Source organism: Pygoscelis adeliae, unplaced genomic scaffold, assembly GCF_000699105.1.
Source record: "Pygoscelis adeliae isolate BGI_AS28 unplaced genomic scaffold, ASM69910v1 Scaffold171, whole genome shotgun sequence".
Taxonomy (NCBI): Eukaryota; Metazoa; Chordata; class Aves; order Sphenisciformes; family Spheniscidae; genus Pygoscelis; species Pygoscelis adeliae.
This window is the reverse complement of record NW_008824186.1, coordinates 1,907,450-1,921,634: the sequence shown is the minus strand read 5'-3', so window position 1 is coordinate 1,921,634 and position 14,185 is coordinate 1,907,450. Positions and strand designations below refer to the sequence as shown.

The 14,185-nt window shown below is 40.0% G+C and overlaps 1 protein-coding gene across 1 annotated transcript in view; it reads left to right on the top strand.

The window, feature by feature from the left end:
* The window catches only part of KIAA1549L (KIAA1549-like ortholog), a 117,025-nt gene that overhangs the window by 100,062 nt on the left and 2,778 nt on the right, over nt 1-14,185 (top strand). The window contains exons 16-19 of the mRNA XM_009334573.1: nt 495-842; nt 7,408-7,505; nt 8,715-8,860; nt 12,595-12,746. Coding sequence (XP_009332848.1) covers nt 495-842; nt 7,408-7,505; nt 8,715-8,860; nt 12,595-12,746 — 744 coding nt within the window. The remainder of the gene's footprint in view (nt 1-494; nt 843-7,407; nt 7,506-8,714; nt 8,861-12,594; nt 12,747-14,185) is intronic.

Sequence of the window (14,185 nt, the reverse complement as noted above, 5' to 3'; positions counted from 1 at the left end):
GTTAGAAAGTTCAGGAAAACTCCTAAACTTTAATTCTTCTGAAATCTTAACGTGAGAGAATAGACAAAAGAACTTCAGTCTCTGTAGCTGTAACAAGCGGTCCCTTGTAAGGGGTCCTTCATAGTGATGGTACTATTTGGGGAGCCATACTCCTCCTGGCACAGTTGTGCTCCCATTGATACTAACAACTAAGAGAAGAATTTAAACATTAATTCTAATTGTTTTTAAGTGAATCATTGACAATTTAATCTGCTACAGAGTGTCCCTGCTAGTTTTTGCAGCAAACAATGGCAGATATAAACGGGTCTTTGAGTCCCTGGCCATTATACTTGCCTGCATCATATCACTCCTTTCCAGTATTTGTCATGCGTCTATATTGTCACAATTCCTGACTTTGTATATGTTACATCTGTTTGAGAATGTTTTGTGTGAAGCAGCACAAATACTGCCTTGTAAAGCTTTTTACGTATACGTGCTTTTATTCCATTCAACAGACTGAGCCTGAAATTATAGAAGAAACAAATGTTGACCGTGTCAACGAGCCTCGGAGTTACACCAGGTCCCGTCAGGCCAAAGGCCACTCGGAGACCTCAACTTTAAGTTCTCAGCCCTCCATTGATGAGGTTCGACAGCAGATGCATATGCTCTTGGAAGAGGCTTTCAGCCTGGCCTCTGCGGGCCACGGAGGACAGAGCAGGCAGGAGGTGTACAGCTCAGCACCACACTTGCCCTACTCGGAGGTTGTGACCAGTGCTCCTGGTACCATGACCCGACCTAGAGGGGGAGTACAGTGGGTACCCACATACAGACCAGAAATGTATCAGTACAGTTTACCAAGACCAGTAAGTAAAACTTCTCTTTAGTAATATCATAAAGATATTTCTACTCTGAGACACATTTTTTTAAAGATGGAGCCCTATTTACATGCTTAACGCCAGATGTAAAGCCATGCTTACAGTAAATAAGTACAGCTAGTGGGGTGTATGTATGTGTGCTTACCCATACCCATCTCTTGCATGAAGACTCTTAGTATCTATTTTAGCAGCAAGGTTGTCTTGTCTAAATTGTGCTTGAAAGAATGGGCTGCACTAAGCTCCAGGCTGTTCAACAGATCAAGAACTTGTTTGCATGTCTCCTCCTACTCACTGAATGCACATTAGGAAGCAATCTGGTTTTGTAGAACAGCTATGTAGGCAGCTGGGTATGAAACATTCAACACTTCTGCATGAGGTGCATCACTGAAGAGCATCATCGCAAGAGAGGGAACCAAGTGTAGTAATCAGTGACCTGAAATGCGGGCTGTTATTGACTATCTTGCAGTTACAGCTATTGACTTGGGACCCTAGAGATGGTTTAATTCCACAGGTTTCTTGGTTGACCTTATGTAAATCGCTCTTTATCCCTCATTTTCTAGGCTCAAATGGCAGCTATCATGTCCTTACCTTACAAAAGTAATAAATAAATTAAGAACTGAAATCCATGGATGGAATTTGTTAATGGAATTTTGTAGGTATCTAGACAGCAGTCACAGTAGCACTGTGCACACCATCGGCATGTTAAACCACCCCTGAATTCCCACACATGGTATTGTGAAACTCAACAAAATATTTTCCTTCTTATATGTCAGGTACAAATCTAAACAAGAGATGATTGTTTTCAGATGAGAAATAGCCCATCTATCAATATAAGTGTGAAAAGTTGTTCATTTTAAGGCTTTTTTTGGTCAGAAATGAATATTTTTTGGAAAGAATGCATTTCAAATGGAGTCCCTTACTCTGGCTAGAATATGAAAGTAATGCAGAAAAATGTCCTCATTTCAAAATAACTATTACTATGACTTCCTTCCATGACAATAAAAAAAAATACATTAAGGGATGCTGCTTCTTAACTATTCTGAACATATTTGAAAACCAATGGCACTGCCTGCAAAGGTTCATGCTTGTGCTATTTAGACCATGCTAAAGGTTATTTCTGCACTTTGAAATTGGTTTGATGAACTTCATACAGCATATAATCATATTTCATGGTTCGAATTTGATTACAAGCTTAAGAGACAGCTAATGGGTAGTCAAATTACTTTTACACTTCAGAGAGTCTTTCTAAAATGAAATTAAAAATATTATATGGCGACAGATTTTTAAAAAATCCAATAGCCATACTTTTTTGGTGAATGCTTCACTATTTTCTTTCCAAGACTCATTACTCTTCTAAATCACCTGTATGTTTAGGACCTTTAAGCATTTGCTTATCTTTCTGGCATTTTGAAGACAGTGTTAAAAATTGCCCTGAAGGTAATTGATCACCACAGATTAGGATAGGCACAGGCTGCTGGACTTTGAATAAGGGCTGTTAATTCATAGTTTTCTGGGTATTAGTTTCACGAATACGAGCTGTACTTTAACTAAGCCATTTACTGGTTTGTTCTCAAATGGGGACAGAGGATTGGAATTGAAAATATCCAGCTGAGACATGTGGGAAGTGACCTGTGGGTAGGAAAAACATGGAGGAAGTACTGCCCTCAGCACCTTAGCAGCTGTTTGCCTGCCCAGCATACCTCCGTTCAGCAGCCATGGGGGAGATGCTGCAAAGGGGAGCACTCAAGAGTGGGTGGGCTGACAGGTAGAGAAGGTGTCCGGGATGAGTGAGCAGCCTCCGGCAGCTTTGAGGATGAGAGGTACCTGAACACTGGGATGTTTGTTATATGGGGGAGGATGCAAACCAATTTTTTTATTTTTGCCCTTTCTTAAAATGCAGTTCTTAGTGGCAATTAAAAGTCAACATTAACAATGCTATTATAATGCAAAATCTGGATTCAAAAACGTTTTGCCTGCTTAGATGGAACAAATGCAGACATCGTCTTTCCCATTGGGTCTCTATATACAATGCAAGTGTAAAGATCTTCAGCCCATCACTCTCTTCTGAGATCTGGCTCTTTGCAGCCCAGTTACACTAGACTCTCAAATTTTTACAAGAACCCACAAACTTTCCAGTAACTTCAGTGCAACTTTAGCTTTTATTATTGCAAAGGCATTTCAGAGGTGATACAAGTGCTGTGTAAGTTTTCTAGCACAGACATTCTCTACCTTTATAAAGCACAAATGGTAAACAGATTGAGGCAAAACAGCAAAAATCTGCATGCAAATCTCCATCTCAGTGTTTCCCTCTGTGCCATATTCTTTCAGGGAACCAGAAACACTCTTCAGGTCTACGTTTCTTCAGGTCTCCTCCAAGTTATGGATCTTTGATTTTTTTGCAGTCAACTTCTTGACTAGTTCTACCATCAAACAGTTGTGTCTCTCTCCATAGTGTGCATGCATCTTCTTTTTCCTTTTTCTTTTTAAGGCCTTCTGTGGGTTTTTTTTTTTTTTATATGCTAGCATTAATACCTAGATTCTCTGTAGCTCTTGTGAGGGAATGCCTGTCTGTCAAACTGCTCATGGGTGACCTGTGATAACAGGATTCCTTCATCTGGGGCTTGTGCCTTCTCCTTTTCTCCTAGCAGAGAAAAGCTAGTAAAATGCTTTTTTAGCATTAAAATGCTCTTAGTGTTCTGGAGCCTCCAAAAATGGGATGAGCAATACATAGCTGGGTCCTTGTCATCCAGCTGGTATACTATGACTGGAGGATGGAGTTATAGCATCGAGTGTATAACGCAAGCCCGACTGCCAGCGTTGTACCTCGGCAGATCATGTTACTGCTTTGGAAATTCACACAGCTGAGTCAAGCAGAGAGCTATGGCCAGGGAAAAAAACCCTCTTTATTACAAGGCTGGTCCAGTTCCCATGTCTCCTCTTTAGTGCTCTGGAAAAAGGAGTGAGAGTAACAGAGCTCTGGGTCCCAAGGTGAGACCTAGCACCATACAACAGGCACTGATGGACAGACTTGCAGGCTGAGTGGCTGGTAATGTATCCAAATCCTCAGAGCTTCTCTTCATTTAACAGAGGTAAAGTAAGAGTATTTTACCAAAGTTCAGCTACTTTCAATAACAGTTACTAAACTAAGTATAAAACAGGACAGCTAGCAAAGCAAAACCAAATCCAGCTGAAATCAATAACTTTGCATTATTCCTGGATTGCAATTTAATAATCAAATTAGCTAAATCATTCAATGAGTAAACAAAGACACTGCCCTTTTAATTCCTATGGTGAGATGTAAGGAGATGGATATTTCTGTAATTAGAAGGCAACATTGAATAATTTCACCCAAGACAAATACATCTGTAAGTTGGAGGTTGTAAAAATATTTTAAGACTGCAACCAGGGAAATGTAGCCTTAAAGTTAACTGCAAAGTTTCTCCTTTAGACTTTAGTTGTTGTGTGCCGATTTAATGTTTCTTTCCTGCATCCTGACAGGTGGTACCTTAGACTTTTGTGGGTTGTAGAAGACACTGGTGCAGGTGTCTGCTGGTGGCTGGACTTTATCTTCCAGAGGGTTGTGTTGTATGTCTTCTGGGCCCAAAGGCTGAAGTTTCTCTGCTAAACTGCACTTATTACTTTTTAAAATTCTTCACTGGTCTGCTTTTTAAATTGTCAGTGTTTTAGCTACAACAGACTCCTTCACTGGCATTTCTTCCTGAAAGGGTGGTGTGTGGTCTGCAGTCTGGTACCTGTGCAGTCTGTGCTGAATCTCAAATTTAATTACTTCTGCCAGTGATTGTTATAGCCTTTGTATTATACAAGTCCTCATTTTCCAACAAAATAGAGTTTGGAATCCATGCAGAATGTTTCTCTTTTTGAGTTGTTTTGGTTTTTGGGTTTTTTTTTTTGTTTGTTTTTTTGTTTTGTGAACAACAAAAGTGAAGCAACTTTTTTTTTTTAAAGGATAAACTCATTTTGAATAATAAATCAGGCAAATTTTCTGTGAAATCAGTTGGTTTTTTTTTTTTCTGATTGGATTTACAACAGTGTAGAAATTTCAGTGAAGTGACTTTATTTCTACAATCATGCCAGCTAGCCTAGAACCTAAGGGCTCATTTAAATCTATAACAGACAGGCCTTTTTAGTAAAACTTTGGTTTAATTTAGCCTCTGAACATTTTTTTCCATTTATGTGTTGCACGTAGGGAAACACTAATGCTCCGACCCGTTGGAGAAATTCTAGAAATTTTATTTGAGTTCCCTCTCGTAATACTTTTGGTGTCTGTGGAAGCTCAGCACAGAGGACTGACTGCTGTCTGCCAGAACGGACTGTTCCTCAACATGGCATAGCAGATCTCGTCACAGGATTTTTCACTTTAATAGGATTCCCTCTGCCAGCCATTAGCAAAATATTGCCACTCACTCAAAATTGTTCATCTCCTATATAAGCAGCAAAATATGTGCTTCGATTTTCTGTTTACTACTTTTCCGAAAAATTTTCAGTGCAAGTCACAGCACGTTTGTGAACTGTTCTTTGTGATCCCTTAAAATGCCTCCTTTGATGTCCATATACTGAAGCACATCCATTAACACACAAGAGAAAACCCAAATCTATCTCTGTGTCTCTGTCTACCATGTTATACTCAAACAGTATCTGGAGTCACTGACCAATCTGAAACATTAGCTCATGTGCTGTTCGTTTAGAATAGGGGGAAAAAAAGAATTTCATACTTGGTACAATTGCATGCTGAGAGCAAGATGTGGGATGAAAGGCTTGTGGAGCCAGAAGGAAGGGTTCCGTTCAGCCTGTGAGAGCCCTGCCAGCTTTTCACATGCAGAAGAGGCACTGCAGACCATTTCAAGTCCAGCGCTATTAGGAGAAATCTAATTGAGGTTTTCTTTGATGCAAATAGCATTTGTTTTTTCTATACAGTTCTTTCATTAAAAAACAGTATTTCCAACCCCTGGCTAGGAAATGTACTGTTGCCTTTTTAGATTTTTTTTTTTCCACCTAATATAGAAATACTTTAAATACCATTGTAGCATGGCGAAAGTAAATACTAGGAGACTTCGTAGGTGGCATGAAAGGAAAAATTATTTTCACAGACATGCCTTTGAGGAACTCTACCCTGCTCTAAAAGGGGTGGCAGTGAGAGGCGGGAGAAAGATGCTTGGTCTGTATTGCTTTTCCCTTAGAGATACTGACATCAAAAGTCAGTATTTGATAAGTTACCTTTCCTCTGCGTTAACCCAGTTTTGCAGCTATTTGAGAAAGAAGGTGTTGGAACACCGTCTAAATGTGTAATTTTTAAAGATGATTACTGAAAGATAGTGGTTTTTGATATTTAGTGTGGGATTTATATTGCCAAATTCAAACCTAAATGTAGGTGTTAAGTCTGAGCTAATAATGTAAATCTTCTAGGCTCTTTCTACAGGCAGGAGATAGAGAGTGACTCATCCCATGGTAATGTGTTTTTAGTTTTCTCTGCTGTTTATGAAGGGAGCTTCTCTGGCTAAACCAGATACCTCTTCTTTAGAGGGCCAAAGTCCCACCATTGGACTTTGGACTCTAGTTTTTGTCAAAATGCCTATGTCTTGATACTGGACAGCCTCCCCATAATTTGCTATTTGCTATTGCTTCGGTCTTATCTTTAATCCTGTGCATTGCTCTGAAGCATCATCAATAAAAGCATAATAAAAAAAAAAACCCAAACCCAAACCACATGTTGAAGAAAAGTGTCAATGAAGTGCTAGAGAGGTATCATCCTTCTGTCTTTATTTAGCAAAATTATGACCTCTAATTTATAGCAGTACAAAGAATTTAGAAGAGAAATTTTGTCCTACATGTCATTTCTTGGGTGACATGGGTTTCTTGCACACGATTACTCGTCCTTCACATGTATTAGTGATGAAATCCAGAATTACTATGGGCAAGATGCTTAATTTTGTGACTTAGCAGGTTGGTCCTGTGTTCCTCTGAATTACTCTGCTTTTTCAGAACTGTTTGAGACCTTTGTTTTTGCTTTAGAAAATTACAGAGCTTGGGGTTTTTGTGAAGAATTTTCTTTTCATCTCTTCAAGGCTGAAAGGAAGAGGTTGAAATATGCATTGCTCACAGGCAGCTTCGCTTCACTAGATGCTGCTCTGAGGATGCTTTCTGAATCTTTAAAATACTTTGTTTCTGGAGGGAGTGGAAATACTGAGATCTTTTTCCTGTGGGTCCAAAGCAGCTGTTGAGTCTCACATAATCATAACAGATCTGCTTTGCCAGCAAGGTTACACATGTCACAGAGACAATGTTTAATACGTTTTATTTTAATTAGACTTCATCTTGGCTCTGAATTCATTTGTTCATGTTTTCTTCCACATCCTAAAATCATCCAAGCACTGTAAATTCTCAAGTAAAAGGTAATTACTGTTGATGCCACAAAAAGTTAACTTCCTGTTGGCTGGCACGCGAAGCAGGTATTTAATTTCTGACTTTCTTTTGGTTTTTAATTTGACTGAGATCTATTGGTGTTTCAGAAAATACTTATTTTTCTCCTTTACAGGCTTACAGATTTTCCCAGCTTCCTGAGATGGTAATGGGTTCTCCTCCTCCTCCTGTCCCTCCCAGAACAGGTCCTGTGGCTGTTGCCTCTCTCAGGAGGTATTTATCTGTTGTTTTATTTTAGGTATGATCTTTAAAAACCACTGTTGTAATAAGAACTGGGGCAAACCCTGAAGGGGCACTTACAAGCCACTTACAAGGCACTTATAAAGACACATTCATGAAATCAGAAACATGTTGGTTTTATTTCATTTTAACATGAAGAGGAAAGGAATAACAATGAATTTTCTCTTCTACTAGCTAGTCAGTTTTCAATAAAATTAGGAAACCCAATTATGCCTCAACTCGCATAACAGTGTATTGTATTGCAGATATGTGGTAGATAATTTGCCCTGTCGTTCTCCCTGCTTTTCTCTATTGCAAGGACTTGCAACAGGGTATGGATCAATTGTGAGATGTTTCTCAGTACCTCGGGTCCGGGGATTTCTGCCTAGCTTTCAGATATCTCATACCTGCGTTTCTGAAGCCAAATATGTGCAAAAGCCTGACTGCCTTAGCTTGGTGTATACATTTTGCCTCCTCCTCTCAGTAAGGCGCTCTATAAAATGCATTTCAAGGAATTTTTATGCTTCTGTGGTGGATGAACTCATTTAGCCTTCAGTGCTGTGCTGTTAAGTACTGCCTGGTGCCAACTGCAATTCGAGGCACCACAGGCCTGCTGAGAGTTGCTGTGGAGCACTGAGGCCAAAGGAAACTTTTCTGAGTGGCTGCTAATGATATCGTAACTGCATCCAAATATTCAGGATATGGACACTGCTGACATACTCTTGTTCATCTATCACATTTTAGCTCTAAAGGAACTGGGACACACCATTTCAAAAGATGTTAGTACTTCCCAAGTGCAGTTAATGTTACCTACCATAGTAGTCTCCTACTATATGATACCATGTCATATATACTGTAGTCATATGGTATTGTCTATAGTTTTGTGTTGATGAACTATGGTAAAGCTCTGTTTTTTGTGTTGCATGTCACAGGCATTTGTTTGAAGCAGCAAGCACATGCTCTATGCAATGATAATAACATGCTTTGGCAAAGTAGCGACCAGGCTAAAGAAGTTGTCTCAGACTTCTCCAAACTTATTGTTCTCCAGTTGTTCTTCAAACTTTTCTCATGCCAGAGCAAAATCAGATAGCTCGTTTCTAGCTGGCTTGTCACACTGTAGTTGATAGGCAGGTATGTGGCTATGAATCTCATTTGTCAGTCAGAATGATAAAAGTTTCTATTTTTTACTTTCTTAATGCACAGGTCTACATCAGATATTGGCAGCAAAGTGAGAATACCTGAGTCCAGTGGGGCAGATCAGGCCCAGCATCATGATCAGGCATCTTTTGCACCTGGTTCGAGAGCTCCAATGTCTGTTGGTCCACTTGATCAATCAGCTTTTCACTCAGGTGAAAAAATAGTGCAGACCCAACTTGCAGCTTTGAGCACCTCACGATTTATTTTGCCTATAAATGAACGTATGGGATATAGCAAATACAGATGATTATTTGGAGAAAGACTGTATTAGGTGTTTTTTTTCTGGTGCAACTGAAGGAGACCTATAAGGGTTGCTCCTTTGTAAATGCAGCATCAGCTGCATTGTAAAATACTACTCATCCTGCAGAAGCACCAGGAAATGGTCATTTCTGAAGGTAAGATCCAGCAGTAATGTACCAGATGGTCTTTGTTCAAGTATGGCATTCTGCTGCCTCACTGATACGGACTCTGAATTATTAAAGCCTGGTAAAACAGTTCATCTGTACCACAAAATCCAGTGGAATTTTTAGGGCTGGTACAGAGGGTGTTGGCTGGCAAAAGCAGAAGTTGCAGTATTAGGACTGCTGTGTGACTCGCATGTTGTGTTGCACCACGTACAGAAACAACCAAAGCGGGAGAGACAGGTGACGGGGTTCTGAGGGGCATGGAAAAATGAGGTGGATCCTTCCATAATTTTATCAGTCGAGAATACCAGGCCAAGTGCTTGAAAAGAGAGTATGTACAATGGAGCTGTAAGTAGTACTGCAGAAGGAGGCTTAACGGCATTCAGCTCTGCTTGGTTTGTAAGGAAAGGGAGGAAAAACAAGTGGACATGAAAAATAGCATGTGTGAGACTGAAGTTTTCCAGCCTGACTGTGGGATGAGTTTTATGACTCCCTATTTCATCTTGAGAAACTTAACCCCTAGTCTTGTCACAACAGTGGGCTGCTGAGGCGGGTAAATTGAAGATATATTCCCCCTTCCCTTCAAAACATAAGGCTTTTGTATAGTCAAAAGTAATCCGTTAGGTTGACTCCCCTCCTATTTTGGAGAAGGTAGTTCCTGCTCAAGTGCAGGACTTGATTTGGGTCTAAATGTCCCAGTTTTAAAGGCCTAGTGAGTTCCTGGTCCTTTTGATATGAATTTTATTTATGAATGAATGGATTTAATAACGAGATTAAGACGATACACTGTTTTGATGATATCTGGATAACATTTAGCTGGGAAAATATTTGAAATAGCTTCTCATTGGCAAAAAGTTTTCTTGAAGAGCTATAGAAAAGAGTTTACAAGATTAAAAAAATTTTACATTGTCAGTTCAAAGTTTTGAAATTAGTAGGTTTATTAGACATTGCTTTGTTAATCTGCCAGAAAAAATTCCTTCTTAGCTTCCTCAGAAGTAATAGTTATCTGCATTGTATTCAACATCTTCTACTGAGAATAATAATGTGGATATGCAAATCTGTTGACAATTAATTAAATATAGTAGGTTTGACAGATCCATTCTACTCTCACTTCTTGTCATACCTTCTGCAAACGGTGCATGTGAATCTGAAAAAAGCAGATGCTCACCCTTTCATTTTAAAGCATTTCAAGCTATAAAATATGCCACGTTACCAAGAGCTCTTTCTTCACGTCTGCAGCAATGTGTTCTGTGTGATATACTTTTTTATAATTTCTAGTGACGTGGAGATTTTATTGCCATATGTTAAAAACAGGTATGTTGCCTTATCACTGAAGAGAGGCTGCATTTCAGAAGAGACAAAGTGCCATGTACGTTGTGGAGCTTGCCAGAATTATTCTGGGGGTAGCTGGAGGAAACTTTCATATATGATAGATGCTACAAATGGCTATAATACAGGGAAAGACAAGGGGAGTTGTGAGAAACCTGCAACTGTAATACAAACAAGGATTTCTAAAGTTCTGATAGGAAAATAAATTTTTATTGCCTCAATAGATGAAGAAACATTGCTGCAGGTGCTGATTTGGCATGAAACAGTGTAATGTTGGCTCACGCAGCCCATCAACATCACCTTTAAGATAATGATATTGCAGTAAGAATTGGGGTAAGGTATTACATCAGCTAATTGAGTGTTCATTTTGAATAGTAGCTCATTTTGCTGTGGTTAAATTAAAAGAGCATTTTGATGTAGAAGCCATGTGTCATCTATAGGAGCAGCACTTTCTTCTCTGTACATGCCTGAAGAATACTTATTTCCAGCCTTGCTAACTCATTTAAACTAGCAACCCTTGTGCTGTCTGTGACGTGGGAAAAACAAAGATCACCCACACCTCTTCTCTTAGCCCGCCTCCTTGCAAATGGAGGGGCTGGAGGAACTGAGATAGAGGTCCTGTGAGATACCCTGTGGCTACCTGCCGTGCAGACATACATCGTAGATCCCACTGGTCCATAGCATTTCCACAGTAACTGCATCTCTGAGGGCTGGGTGACTCCAGCATCCTCCCTGACATAGTGCCTTTTCACCTACAACTTGATGTCAAAATGAAAGCTAGGACTTAGTCCCTAACAGTAGAAAACATTGTATAACTGTAAAGAGCTTTTAGTCCATATTTTGGATGACAGATCACTCATTTTTCTTCCAATTTTTTTTCTGATTTTTTTTTTTTTTTTGAGACAGTGTTGAAACAGATGATATGGTTCTGCTCTGGAGACAATTGTGCTACAAAACATGTTTTTCTCCTCTGCACACCCTGGTTGCATCCATAGCCCTTCTGGCCTAGGACTGCATGGGAGGTCGTTGAGAACCTATAAATTGCTGGTTTTGTGGAGACTGCTTTGGGGATGGGTGTCACTGTTCGAGTCTTTCCATCTCTATGTATGAGCCCATGCAGTGTCCCCAGTATCTATCAGAGTAGGCAGCATAACTCTCTTGCAGAGTGTTCAGAAGCAAGGATGTGCCAAGGCTGTAAATTACATTCTGGGGGGCAGATATTTGAAGCACCCAGTAAGTGATGCTAACTGCTATCAATTATTTTCTGTTTGAAGTTGGGGGAACACCCATGTCTTGCCACTTTGTCGGCACCTCTTACACAGTGGTATCATATCTACTGAGGGCAATTAGTGGCGATACGGCAATATTCAAATAATGTGCAGTTGGAGGGGAGAGGAATTGTATTTTCTCTGCATTGACTCTAGTACAGAGCCAGTGCCCATCTATGCAGTGTTACTGTACTTCTATTCCTCAGTGAAAAGGAATTGTACTTTATTGTGTTCTTATGGGGTTTACTGGCTCTTCTGCTTTCACATAAATGATGTTATTTTTGTTATATTCTGTGAATCTGAAAAGTAAAATACATGTTCATTTATTATAACTGAGTACTCAAAGCACACAGTCTACGTGCTTTATTTACTACCCGATAAAGATGATACAGAGCTTTCCCACTCAGGATTTAGGAATGAGGATTTTATGACCATAGTGTAGCAAGTTGTTTGTATTTTATTCTAAAGCTGGCAAATACATGGATTTATGATGGCTTCTCTCAAGGTAAATAGTGGGAGCACGTAATAAAATGCTGGTCTTCCAGACAGCCTAGTTATATCCTGTGGATAATCTGAGTAATTGCAGCAAGAACCACATTGTTCCATGCATCTCTGAGCCCCAGGAATAAACCCTACCTGAAAGATTATATGATGATTATATAGACAACTGCAAATCTTGCCTTCCTCAGTACTTCCCAGCATTATAGGGATGTTCTAGTCAGATGGTGGGAGCCTTACATCCAACCGATGGTGATCACATTCTCACCAATAAAAAACAAAACAAAAACAAAACAAAGACTGAGGCCAGCTACTTCATAAGCATTATCTTCTAATTTATAACTGAAAATGTCAGCTATTAATTATATCTACTCTCTTTCTTAATAGGTAATACCGTACCAGCAGTGTTTGCCATACCAGCAGCAAACCGACCTGGCTTCACAGGCTATTTTATCCCAACACCACCCACGGCATACAGGAACCAAGCCTGGATGCCCTATGCCGGAGAGAATGAATTACCAGGGCAGTGGGCAGACTCAGTAAGCATCCTTGCTTTTCTAACTACATATATTTTCTGTGACTTGCAGAGGAGGGGTTTTCAGCAATGCTATGTGATCAGCAAAGAATCTGAGCAAGATAATTCTTCCTTGAATGGTAATAATCTCTAGTAGTGACAAGTTATGAGAGAGGGCATAGCTACTTCAGCTGTCCATCCCATGAACTGTAAGTAAGGTCTTTTAGAGAGTTAAATCATTCACTAGGCTAGGGGCTGGCACCTATTCAAAGTTGGTGGGTTAGGTACCATTTTTCTTTCCCAAGACAGAGGTTAAATATTTGGATAGGCACGTGGTAGGAGTAGGTGATGCTGCCTCTCAAGGTGGCCTTGTGCTGTTTGGAAGCTGGGGAGCATCTTTCCCTCCTGGAGGCTTCTCTCAAGACAGCTGAGCTCCCAAATCCTAGCGCCCGGCTCTGCTGCAGCCCTGCTTTGCATTGTTTCAAGTCCTCCTGCAGGCTGCAGTGACAGATCATAAATTAAATAATTAATTGCACAATCCTAGTCTGGGACAGATGTAATTTTTAGCCCAAAGTATACCTACATTTCAAAGAAATAAAGTTGAGACATCCTAAAATGAATTGCAGTAGTTTATCATGTTTGAAACAATTTCTAAAAATTAGGGCTTTTTTTCCACTAGGAAAAAAAAAAGATCAATTCCGCTGCTTGAGCTCACATCTGGTATTTATGCAGAACCAATTCAGCTAAACAAACTGGGAGATGGATTCTATTTCCTTGTGCATATGATCAACAATATTTTAGTGAATTGTAGTTGGAGTCTAATAGCTGACTTTGAGCAGCTAAGCAAGAGACAACACGGTCATATAAATGTTCCTGGGGTCAGCTATTTGTTGCCAAATCTTTATTACTGCTCCTGATGCCTGTGAGGAAAAGAATTCAGTTTGACTGTCAGATGCAAGTCTGGATTTGTAGGCTGAACCGTCAAGAAAAAAGAAGTATGTTCATCTGTAAGCTGAGCACATCTGCTGATGTGCCCCTGCCACCTGGAGGCTTTTGATGCCATCGTGCAGATTCCGTTCCCAGAGCTGCCCTTTAAAGCATGGAAACCCTTTTTCTTTTCATTGTTTTATTTATTTGTGGGGGTTTTTTTGGTTGTCTTTAACCCTACTGACACTTTAAATCCAGGAGGCCTGTTGCGTCTGAGCAATTTTAAACTTTTTCTTTAAGAAGAACCCACTCCCCCCCAAAAACAAACAGGAAAAGTATTTTACTTGTCTTCCATTCTTTCTCCCTTTTGTATCCCTACTCCTTGGCTGCAGTCCCATGAAGAGAGTCAGATATCACTTGTCAGAAGGGGACACTGAAAACAAACTGGACAAAACGGGAACGCAAGTCTCCAGCCCCCAGTTCCTTCCTCTGGAAGGAGAAGAATGTAACCCTGTTGTGGGTTTCCCTGTCTTCAGG